The sequence below is a fragment of the Lissotriton helveticus genome, chromosome 4_1, assembly GCF_964261635.1.
Source record: "Lissotriton helveticus chromosome 4_1, aLisHel1.1, whole genome shotgun sequence".
NCBI classification, from domain to species: domain Eukaryota; kingdom Metazoa; phylum Chordata; class Amphibia; order Caudata; family Salamandridae; genus Lissotriton; species Lissotriton helveticus.
In genome coordinates, this window is record NC_136063.1 from 1,135,412,950 (window position 1) to 1,135,425,898 (window position 12,949).

At 44.0% G+C, this 12,949-nt stretch overlaps 1 protein-coding gene across 1 annotated transcript in view; it reads left to right on the forward strand.

Annotated features, from left to right (window-relative positions):
• The window catches only part of NFX1 (nuclear transcription factor, X-box binding 1), a 1,119,153-nt gene that overhangs the window by 426,093 nt on the left and 680,111 nt on the right, over nucleotides 1-12,949 (forward strand). The window contains exon 7 of the mRNA XM_078687738.1: nucleotides 10,201-10,340. Coding sequence (XP_078543864.1) covers nucleotides 10,201-10,340 — 140 coding nt within the window. The remainder of the gene's footprint in view (nucleotides 1-10,200; nucleotides 10,341-12,949) is intronic.

The window sequence follows — 12,949 nt, forward strand, 5'->3', positions numbered from 1 at the left end:
GTAAGGAGATTGTGGTACCCAGAACTTCTAAGTTCTCTGATTAGGCTACCGCTTTGTTAGAATCTTCTGTTACAGCGTACCTCCACTCATTCTTCACCTTCATACTTGGACACTGAGTGGCAGCAGTTGAGTGTGTTTGATCTGTCACCTGAAGTCGTGGATATCATCCTCACGCCTAGGCGTCCCTTTACAAAGTCCATTTACGCCAGGTGCTGGGTCAAATTTGTGGCCTGGTGTAGCACCCACAATATAGACCCCCTTACAAGCCAATGTGTTGAATGTTTTATTGATTGTCTTATCGTTGGCTCTGCAAAGCTTTGCAGTAAGCACTAGTAAAGGTTCTCCCCTTAGGCTTTTTTTCAGTTGCCGAACCAACTGTCTTTAAATCACCTGTTGTGTTGTTTATTTCGTTTTTGACACACAAGCTCCCTCCCAAACTATTTGTGATGCCACAGTAGGGTCAAAATTTGGTCCTGAGATTCCTTTTGTGCATCTCCTACAAAGCACAGCTGCTTGTTGCTTCTTATGACTCTCAAATCTGTCTTTTGTCACTGCAGTCACCTCAGCTTGTCATGTGAGTGAGCTCCATGTGCTTTCTGTTCAGCCACCTTACACCACCTTTCTCCCTGACAAACTGGTGTCGTAGTCCAGGGCAACCTTTTTGCCAAAATGAATGATTCCCATTTCATGATGGGATGGGGAGTACCACCCTCCCAGCGTTCTTTGCTCAACCTCATCACTTGAAAGAGGAGAAGATACTCCATTGACTAGACCCCTAAGAGAGTCTTAGGGTTTTACATTGATAGTGTGCAAAACCATCAAGTGGACAATCACCTTTTTTGTGTGGTTCTATGTGGCAAAGAAAGTTAACGTTTCGGAAAAGGACTTTGTCTAGGTGGATAGTCCACTGCATTAATACCTGATACGATTTGTTCGAGAAGCAGCCTCTGGATGATCTAAGAGCTCATTCCACAGGGCTACTGCTGTGTTGGCATGCAGAGTGCTTGTTCTTGACATCTTTCAGACTGCAACGTGGGCATCTGTGCACACGTTCATGAAGCACTACTAGCTTGACAGCCAGATCCAACAGGAAGGGGATTTTGCCTGTTTAGTCCTGCATGTCTTTTTGGTCTGATTTCTCTCCACAGACACTTCCCCTTTCGAAGGTACTGCTGTGGTATCTATTCTAAAGACGAGGAGTCTGCAGTTAGAAATATCCATCAGAAGAACAAGTTACTTTCTGGTAGATCCGTTTTCTAGCCATCGATTTCTCACTGCCCTCCACTTCCTCATTCTGCAGAGTAGCCTTCTTTTTACCATTTAATAAAGTTCCAAATTCTAGATCTGTGTACTGATACATCGTACTCCGGAACCAAGGGCTCAGAAAGAGTCAAGCAAAAAACTGTGGTCCATACGCATTGGTGGTGTTTTATATGTGGCTCCGCTATATCACTACATTATGGAACAATGCAAATGCTGAGCTGTACAGCGCCACCCAGTGGCAAGTGAAAGCCCTGTTGTAACAAGGCTGGTCCCTGGGAAATATTCTAAAGGTAAAGAGTGTGTGGTCAGATAAAGTATCCTTCTGATAGAGACTTCTAGCTGCAGATTCCTCACCTTGAGTATTCCCAGGCATCAGACTGTATACAGAACCTTTTCAGCGATAGCTCTGCACATCAGTAGATGGCGCCATACGGCTCTGCACTGATGCAGTTCCGCTGCAGAAATAATGTGCAGCACCACTTCGCACGCAGACGTCCGTTTCTTTTTTTCCATGCCACCTGATGCAGATATGGAGCTAGTTAGACAAAAATGGAGTGTATCGAAGAAAACCTGCCCTTAGGGAATTAGATAGGATACAGCAAGAATTCATTGTAATCCCTCATCTAGGAAAAAATACTTTTTTTCTAGAGACCCCTCACCCACCAGGGTTGCGCCTAGGTGGCATGCTTCATCATTGGTGTTCCTCTCAATCCTCTTCGGATTGAGGCTTGCATTAACTTTCATATTACGTAGGAGCACTTTTTATTGTAGTCTTTGTGTAGTGCAGTGATGTAGAGTGGAAAGGGAAAGAAACTTTTAAAACTAACTAGTTGGCCACTCTTTTATTCCCGCCCCAAGTTGGTATGGTTAAAAATCAGCGGTGGTTACTGAGAAGAAATCTGACCTTAATGAGTCTGGTTGTCTCAGTAATGTGTTTTTGTCAAAGAGACAAATTTTCTTTCCCTTTCCACTCCACCTCACTGCACTACACATAGTCTACAATAAAAAGTGCTCCTACGTAATTTGCAAGTCGCAGCACGCCTCAATCCGTCGCTTAGCTATCAGTAGTGCATGACTGGTAATTTCCTAGCTTCGGTGGTATGTCAGAGATAACTCCCAGCAGCACCACCAGTGGCGTGCAGGGCAAGGTTTGTCCCGTTATGTCATTAATGTGTTGCAGTATTTTTAACCAAAAATTGGCAATAGGTCTGCACTTCTATGCCAGGTGTATGAATGATGCTTGGGGAGGCCCACACCTGCAGCAATTATCATCAGATCGCACCCCCATCCGATGGAGATGCATCGGAGTACGATAGTCAGTGAATGTACTTAAAGTGGATGAGTCTGAGACGATAGTTTGGGGACAGCTGATCTAGCTGTCTACAGCTAAAATCCCATTGCTCATCTGTAATACTCTCCCCCAGATCCCCTCCCCACGCAGCGCGGGTGTCGTCACAATGATTTGATAATTCCTCTGTGTGATAGTATACATTTGCGTGATCAACTTGCGACCCGATTCCACAGTGACTACATTCTCAAATGCAGGCAGCTGCGGGGGCAGCTTCGGAAATGTTCCAAATTTGCTTCTACAAGCTGGCCGTGGCTGATAATATAGCAGCGTATCTAACGCTGATGGGGGGCAGGACCACACATCTGTTGTAGTGTTAGAGATTTGTCCCGGGGTATAAATCCTGACCCACCTGTATATGGTGCAAATGCGCTCGCTCCTGCTTCCTCCTGTCCATGAGTGGTGTAAATTACTTTGAAGGGGCATAGAGTTTGTCAGTGTTTGCGTGCTTACAGCGACCCCCCCCAATGCCCATCGCAGCACTTCAACAGTGTCTACCTCATTGTGTGGGCGTTTAAATGTTTGATAAATGGCAATGTTTAGGCGAAGGGGGGCAGCTCTGTCCAACTCAATCGCGACGTAAGGCTGAAAGGGGGTGGGGTGTAGCCAGTAATGTAAGAATTGAGCCTGGGCACTGTACGTGTAAAGGGCAAAATCCGGAGCCGCTAGCCCGCCTTGTTCCTGTGGTAACGTGAGCACCTCCCAGGAGTTCCGAGGCTGTCCCCCCGCCCACACCAGTTCAATCATTAGGGAATTAAGTCATTTGAAAAACTGCATTGTGTGAGGGACGGGGACATTCACAAATAGATACAGCAGTTTAGGCAGGATTACCTATTTGGCCACCACTATATGGCCAATCAGGGAAAGGAGAAGCGTTTTCCATCCCAGCACTCTGTCCTTTATCCTGTCCACCACTCTGCCATAATTAGTCATCCATATCTCCTGTAAGTCATTGCTTATCCAGATGCCCAGATACTGTGGCGGCCTAGTCACCCAGACTATAGGGTAATCAGTGTCAAAGGATTGCGTTTCAGATGTCAGTGGAATAATTACGGATGTGCCCCAATTGTCCGCCACTCCAGATAGCCCTCCATAGCGCACTACTTCTGGTGTCATGGGCGCAAAGTTGTCTTTAGGGTTTATCATGTATAAAGTGATATCATCTGTGTACATTGACACAGTGAGTCCCCTTGTGGTGAACACGATTCCTCTGTGTGTGTGGTGTTGCCTGATTCTGGCCGCCAGTGGCTCGGTTGCTATTGCAAATAATAGTGGTGACAAGTGGGAGCCCTGTCTGGTGCCCCTTGTGATAGAGATCGGTCTGAAATCAAACCATTGACCCGCAGGCGCGCTGTGGGCATGGTATAGAGCAGCTGAATTTGTTGAATAAAGAGCGGACTCAGGCCCAACCTGTATAAAAGTGGAAACAGGAACCCCCATCCCAAGGAATCAAACACCTTGGTGGCCTCCAAGAGCGTCGCAATCGCAGGGACATGGAGGGGGGGGGAGTAGAAGACTTTAGGTGAGTCTAATAATTGCAGGTACAATTAGGCTGGTCTCACTTGATTAAAATTCAAAGGCACAAAGAGAGGGTGAACATACATTTGTCTTAAGGCTGACCAGTTTGGACAAATAAAAACAATGTCTAAAGTATCTAGTGCAGTAGTCATATCACATGTGCAATAAGGGCGATCTGATAGTTTATGCCACCCATCAACAACTGCGGAAACAGGTTTAATCGGACATACGTGATCAGTCATCTGTGCTGGGCTGGCATATCCAGAGTTAAATACATTTCTATTTATTTCGTGGATTTCACCATCATAAAGTGCTTGTAATTGTCTTTATGTTGAGCCGCTTGGAACCTTGCCCCTCTTGTGATTAGCCTAAACATCTGTTGACCCAAGCTATGTCTGATGCACAGATCAACTTTGGGGTGCTAAACAACTGAGGTTTGCCCAATGCCCCTAAAGTTGTTTTGACATAGCTTAGCCATGGTACGCGGTGGCTCAGATCCATATTCATGCAGTCGATCACAATCTTTGTATTTAATTCTAGCTCCCTCTTAAGCCATATAGAGAACCAAAGAAGTATTAGGCACAATTGTATAAAATCTAAAATTAAATCTGCTCCCATCTCCCCGTGCAGTTTCATCTGGGACACTTTGGGGAATTGGTAATAACCTCCTAATTTTTTTTATTTTCAGCAATTTGTATTGGGTGACAGGGTTTATATCCCCAGATGTCTGCACCAAACGCCACAGTCGGGATGCGCTACGCGTTATAGAGATGTAAAATAGATTTGATGTGGCTATGTCCTAGGAGCTTAGCAAAGGAGTGCATGCCATGAGCTACCCTGGTAGGATTGTATATGCGCTCTTGCCAGAGGTCCCCAATCTAATTGATTATCCAGCAGAATATCTAAATAAGAAAACCTATCTGTTTTCTATAAATTATGGTTGTTTATATAGTAAGTTTTCGATTTCAAGTTTTTTGGAGCTACAGTCACAGTATAAGACTTAGGATAATTAATTGTCAGTCCTAAATCCTCCATAAATTCATAAAACAGATTTAATAATAACTGTTAACCATTTGTCCATGCAATAAGAAGGGAGTCATCTGCGTACAATAATGTCGGAACCATTCTAGTTCCCACCATTGGCACGTCCCGGCAGAGTTCTCTTACAAAATGGTCTAGCCTAATAATATACAGGATGAAAAGCATGGGGGCCAAACTACTGGTGCATAGGGCTGATGCTCCTGAGGAAAGCATGAACTGAAACACAGAAAGGCCTAGTTTAGGATACATTCATTCATTCATATATCTTTATTTCGGCACATTTTTTGCCATAAAAGATTTCACAACATTTAACAAAAATAATACAATAAACAGAAATTTAAAAAGTAGGTAAACACAAGCAAATTGAGAGTGATAAGGTTCGAGTTGATACTTAACAGACCTATCAATTACAATACCTTCATTCAATCATTTTTAACAGTCAATTATAAAGTGCTTATGCAAATAGATTTAACCAGTATTTGTTAAAAACCTACGCCTGTGCCACATTGTTGTCAGGAATTTTGCTACAGCGAAAACAATCGCACTAGATAAATCTGCTTTAAGAATTCTATAGGCTTGCATACAGTGTGTAAATCCCAGATTTTTACAGAGGGGTATAATCCAATACCTTTTTGACTTTTGGTATGCAGGACAAAAAAACAGTATGTGTAAATCATTTTCCAGATCGCATGTGCAACCAGGGCAATTTTTTAACGAAGATAAGCACCATTTGCTGGTACGTGCTCTAATTGGTAGGGTGCCATGTCTCCATTGTAGGTATAATTTTCTGGTTAAAATAGGGAAAATATAATCTAAAACATGCTCAAAGTGATAAAAATCTTTAATTCTTAAAAAAGATTCAGTTAGGGTGCCGATTTGTTAATTGTGTATGGAGACAGTTTGCCATCATAATATAATTTTGCCAGATGCTTGCTTGAGACCCTGTTACAAGCTATCTCCGGGTCACTCCACAATGTGGGAACTCCCAGCTTCCCGAATTCATCTTTTATATACTTGAACCATGGGATTTTCCCCACATTCGGGAGGCTTAGAATTTCTAAAAGTTCCTGCCTATAGTTGAGGAGCTCCGGCGTGGTCCAAAGCCTCCGCCAGAATGTTAGTGGTTTAAGTCCCAGCTCCTCGTCTATTGGTCTAAGGCCCAGATCGAGCCTCAGCGGAAACAGAGGCGTACTGGAGGGCAAAAATAGCAACTGTCTAAGGAATTTGTTTTCTGTAACAACAATCTCAGGTCTGCACGCGTGGCTCCAAAGTTCGTCACCATAAGTGACTGCCCCCCTTGCCTGCATTTTATATATCTCTAGGGGTGGACCAATGGGTTTGATGGTAGATTTATTAGAAAGCTTAAGAATACCCCCGCTAGTTGGGCCAGTTTGAGTTGGGATTTGATTTGATGTGGGGCCCAGGTCATGCTTTCATTTATGGTCACCCCCAGGTATTCGAAGATCTGGACCCTTTCCATCCTAGTTGTGCCTATACTAGGGTTTGGGCATGTGGTTGCTGGGGATTGAAAATCATGAATTTAGTTTTGAGGGCATTTATCTCTAGGCCCCGATCAACACAAAATGCCTCAAAACCATCCAGCACACGTTGGATCCCCATAGGAAATTTAGGCAGCAGCAGCGTATCATCTGCGAACATAATCGCAGGCAAGCTTGGGGGCATCACAATTCGGTATCCCATTCAGGTGGGCGATTACCCCATTGACGTAGAGGCAAAACAGGGTCGGTGCCAAAACACACCCCTGTCTCACCCCTCTTTTAACGGGAATCTAGACGACAGCAAGCCATTCTTCCCGCACCTGACCCGTGCGAAGTTCTCCTTATGGAGCCGCATTAATATATTAAAAAGTTGGGATGGAATACCCAGCTCTAGTAACACAGACCAGAGTTTCCCTCGTGGGACCAAGTGAAAGGCCGCACGTAGGTCCACAAAGACTGTATAAAGCCTACCGCCCTCAATCCTAACAGTTTTCCAAAATAATAGGGTCAAGCGAAAAATTTGGTCCGTGGTGGACATATTTTTTCTAAACCCTGTCTGGTAGGGACTCAAAATTGAATGTTCCTCAGCCCAGTCCTGGAGGCGATCTAAGATCAGCCTCGCAAAGATCTTTTGTGGCACATCAATGAGGCTGATAGGCCTGTAGTTGGCTGGGAGCAGAGGAGAGCCCTTCTTGAAGATAGGGACAATCTCTGCGCCCAGCCAAGTACTGGGGAACGCCATGCCCCTCAAGACTGCGTTGAAGATAACCATTAAGTATGGGGCCCATACCTTGGGTTCGTGCTTGAAGAGGTCGCCCAGGAGTTTGTCCAACCCCGGGGCTTTTCCTGCTGCAAGTTTTGATATAGCAACACAGACCTCCTCCTCAGTAAAGTCGTCCCCATCGGAATGGGGGGTAAGATTTAACAGCAATCCCCCTAGGTCCCCTATTAATTCAACATTCTCCCCTCCATACAGGGCACGAAAATGGTCCTCCCACACATTAGCAGCGATATTTGCTTCAACTGCCGCTACTGGCTCGCCCGACCCGTGTTCACAATTGACCAGTATTTGCGTGAGTCTCTGGTTTTGAGAGCAGCCGTTAAATTCACCCAATTATCATAGTCCCATTCCAACTTAGCACAATGGATTAAGCGCTTATATTCTGTCCTCCTGGCTTTTATTAATAATTTATTAGTATTTTGCTTCAGGGACAAAACTAGATCTGGCTTCGCCTTTCTACAAGCGGCGTTGTACCATGAAGATTTATTACTCCTAATCGACCGCTTTGATACACGGGGGTTAAGCACCTCTGCGAGAATGCTGGTTAGATCCCCATGAAAAGCCCAAAGTTTTTGATGCATGTCAGGGGAATGGGGTTGCATGATTAAAGCACCAACCTCTTCAAATACAGGGATGATCCGAGCATACAGCTCTGCGACATCCTTGGGGTGTGCTATTAATTTGTCCCACCTGACTCTGCGTCTATCATTGGATAGAATCATCCTCGGGTCAGGGTCATCACTGGCCGTGTAATAGTCTTTAAAAATGCCAGGAGCGGACAATTCCAAATTCAACGCGTTGTGATCGCTCTTGCCTCTTGGGATAACCCTGAAATCGATGACCTTAGCCCAGGCACATGTTTCAACAAAAATGTAATCCAGGCGAGACTCCTGTCCCGGCTTGTTGAAAGTGCATTTTGGGGGGGATATTAGATTGCACCCGTCCATTGCAGGCCCTAATTGAATGATTAAGTGTTAGAGCCATGATTTGGACGGCTAAGGGCAGACTCTCAGTTGTTGACATAATAGAGGTGTGTGTGCCCGGTACTTCTTGAGAGAAGGGAGGGGAGCACTGCACCTGTGTCTGAGACTCGCACTAGAAGAAAGTGAGGAGAGGTGCAGGGAGAAATAAAAGAGACCGCTTCACTGAAAGGACAGTGGCCTTGTGCCAGAGCATGAGCTATTTTGTGTGTAGTATTACGCTTTATACAAAGATATACGCACTTGGCTGGATAATCAAGTTTGGTATCTGTTGAGTGCTGCTGTTCTACTCCATCAGTAACCTCCCTGAGAAGACAGTGGCTGCTTGCTATCACTATCAATGAGGGCAAAGTGTTGAAGGGGGTGTACCTAGCCCAGTTTGCTGACTCTTATTTGGACTGGCCCCAGGACATCAGAGGCAAACAACCCCTGCCCCTTTGGCTGAGACCCAGTAGCCCCTGCCTGTGTCCAGGGAACCCATCCCCATCCTCCTGGAGCAGGAATTGACATTGCTCATGATTTCTCAACACGTTGTGCTCTCCAGGGAGCCCACAATTTACTAAATAATCGGTCTCTGTTAATAATAGTGAGTGGTATAAAAGGGCCTACCTCCTTGATTGGATTGAGGATATTTCTCAGTTCATCTAGATGGAAGCGGTTAGAGCTCAGGGTGAGTTGTGAATTATTGCTTAATGTTTGATATTGTAGTTTTATTATTGCGACTATGAAAAAAGTGTAGATTAATCTCACCCAACCAATCAACCAACCAACCTGCCCTTTACCCTTTCCTTCAACCAATCATCTTTAATTATGTTTTCTTTGGCCACGAGCCCTCACAGTCATAAACGCTGCCTGGATCATCTCGCCAAAGCTAAATTCTTTGCACACTCCTCTCCCAATTGACTGTTTTAGAGCAATAGCACTGTGTCTTCAGGCGTGAGGTGTGTGTGTTTGTGTCTGTCTGTCTGTGTCTGTCTGTCTGTCTGTCTGTGTGTCTGTCTGTGTGTCTGTCTGTGTGTCTGTCTGTCTGTGTGTCTGTCTGTGTCTCTGTGTGTCTCTGTGTGTCTCTGTGTGTCTCTGTGTGTCTCTGTGTGTCTCTGTCCGTGTCCTTAAGCAAAAGATGATTTCAGGGTCATATGGTTATCAATTTCTCTCAAATCACTTGGTCACCAGGCATGCTTAGCAACTCAACCATAACTGTCCTCCAGTCCTCAGCTCATGACCTCTCATGTCACAGATACCATTTCAAATACTCTAGATCACATCAGTGGTGACTTTATTTATAACATCACCTATGGTTTGACCCTGAACACTTCCCCCATGTGGACATAACTCTGCTTTTGGCTCTGCCTGAGTGCAGCAGGAGTGGAACATAGGGGCCCATACCAGCCAGGTCCAGTGCCCAGTCCTTAGTCCTCATTTGGACCCACTGTATGCATTCTTTAGTTGTGCATCATATAGGCTGAGGAATGGACCTGTACTTCAGACCAGCACAATACACGTTCAAGGTGAGAAGCCACTGCTTATGCATTTTGACTGTGTGCATTTGAGAAAAAGAATAGGGAATAATCTAACCAGCACATTCCAGTGTATCTACATCCCTTCAGTGTGCATACTGACATCTTTTTGAAAATATGTGGTACTAAGGCAGTTTATGTGAGATAGAGGAAACTGTAGAGGTAAACAAATATGAGAGTTTATTGTTAATTTTTAATGCTTTAAGTAATGTTTGAATATTTTCTGTGTAAAGTGGGCTGCTTTTTTTTGCAGTCATTCCGTTCGCTGTGGGCAAGCCAGCATAATTCATTGTACTAATGTTTGTGGGAATCCTTTAAACTGCGGTGAGCACAACTGTACCCAAGTTTGTCACGCCGGGAAATGCCAGCCATGCCAGCAGATGATCCACCAAGGTAACCTTTGTATAACCCATATCATGCCTGAATAATTAGCATTAAAATGTGTTCAAATGTATGTTTTATTTTTCATTTGCGAACAAGGAGCACTGAAAAGACGAACGCAATACCTTAAATGATTCTTTTACCACTGACAGTTAAAGCAAGCCTTGGCACAGGCAGAAGATCTGGGTTTAATTCGTTACCACAAAGGAAAAATCTAAGAAATTAAGAAATAAAAACCAGAATGAATTGAATACTCCATTACACTCATGTTTTGTTTCTATGTGAAATAATGGTTGGATGGCGCATGAGACTACAGTTTAGTCCTTCATTTCTTATATCATCTTCACTTCAAATAATTTAACCACTAAAGCTACAATACAAACGATATAGTTATACACATAATTATGCAAATTTAAACAATTCACATACAGCACATAAAAAGCACAATCCGTCGCAGACTACATAAATTATTCAAATGATAATTCATAATCTTAGACAGTATATCATTACATATAAAAACATTAGAGAACCCAAAATTCAAGGCTACCTTCAGATTTTTGAGTGTGATGAACAGCTTTTTCCACTGTTTAACCAATGGCATCGTCCACCATTATATTATCTATGCATAAACAAAGGAAATACACTTAAGGCATATATACCATACTGAGGAAAAAAGTATAGAAATGACAAAAATTGTGGGCTGTGAAGCATCATACCTACATATTCTCAATCGACCTCATAGCATGGTCTGCCTTTTTTCCTCAGCCAGGGCTATTACATGTCTTCGCTGGGCTGTAGCACTGGTAAAATAAAAAGGAGATGACCCTCATTTTCTGTCGTCATAGAACATAAAGGACATTAGCCAGATTAGGTAAATCTTGATTGTGATGCCCATGGTTTTTGTTAAATTAGCTATTGGCAATGTCCCATATCGAAGTAATAACACCAGTTTCTTGGCATGTTGAGGTTCGACAAAATCAAGATACTATTGGAAACTGGGAGCAATCTTATACATAAGCTTTGGTTCAGTTAACTAAAGCATTCCAGATTTAGTTAACCTAAAAGGAAATGTTTACTCTGTGATTTATATATAGATGTTGCAGACTGTATAGTTCTTTTGTCATGGTTCTCAATTTTAGTCCAAACATTATCAAGGCTAAAAAGACCAAACTGGCGATGGACAATGTAGAACGCTGGGTTTCTGTTGCAGTAACCCCCTCACTTTTTGCTAGACCACTGACTTGATGTGCCTTTGGTCCCTGCCAATTAGGTTCCCAGGGCCTGTGTTCTTTCCCAAGACTGTACCCTGTATTCCCAATTGGCACCTCTCTGGCCACATGTCAGTCCCTTGTGAAAGGTACCAAGGGCATTGTGGCTAGGAAAGGCAGCTAAGGGCTGCAGCACTTATAGTGCCACCCTTAGAGGCCCTGTACCTTTACAAACGCACACTGCCAGTGCAGGCTTCATATTTGTGTGCAGAACAAAGTGAAGAGTCGACATGGCACACATCCCTTTGTATATAAAAACAAACAAGTGAAACTTCACCTGATGCCTGGCTGCATAGCGAAAGTTAAACTTAACACATAGTCAAAAGATATGCACAAACATGCAGAATTTCAGCTAATAAACATTTTCAGTTTACATTCAATGATTTATTAAATTGAACGATGTGAAGCATTTAAGCAAATGAAAGTTGTGGTCATTAGTTGTAACAATATCCAACTCAGTTCAGACGATTATATCCAACATTTCATGAGGTCAATCTTTAAATTCATGACGTTCTTCAACATCTTGTTGTTGGTAATGCCCAATGCATTTCGGGATAAGGAATCCCTTCTATGAATACAAAGAGATGTAAAACTTGATCGATAAATGATACTTTGTTTAATGCAGGGATGAAAACAATAACACAATAATGTGAAAGAGAGAAAGAACGGCATATCTACAACTCACTGCTGTGGCATAGGTCAGTCACCCCTCTAGCTGGGTGCACTCTATCAGTGGTGAGGGGACAGGTGCACAAGCACTGTACAGTGTCTAGACCAATTCATAGACATTGCAAGTGCAGTAATGCCATTAAGAGAATATGCACCATGGGAGTCTATCATTATGAACTCCACAGCACCATAATGGCTTTACTGAAAACTGGGAAGTTTGGTATCAAACTTCTCAGCACATTACGCCCACACTGATGCCAGTGTGGGATTTAATGAAAAATGCACACAGAGGGCATCTTTGAGATGCCCCCTGAAAAATGACCAGCCTCTGGTGGGTTCCCTGACAGGTACATGCCAACCTGCCACCATGAGACATGTTTCTGGACCCCTGGGGTGGGAGCCTTTGCTCCCTGAGCCCAGAAACAAAGCCTTTCCTGGGCAGAGGTAGTCACAGCTCCCCCAGGTCAGGAAGAGACATCTGTGGCAGAGGAGCTTCAAAGACCTTGCCGCCTTTGTAATGCGACCCCCAGCCTCACCTGCTATCAGGACAGGCCCCATTTGTGTCTCCGCTCCTTTTCGGCTGGAAGACAGGCGGGAATAATTAGAGCAGCCCAGAAGGTGTGCCTACCTCTGCCAACCCCACCCCTCCGGTGGGGGAGCGAGGTGAAGCCCACTCTTCAGTGC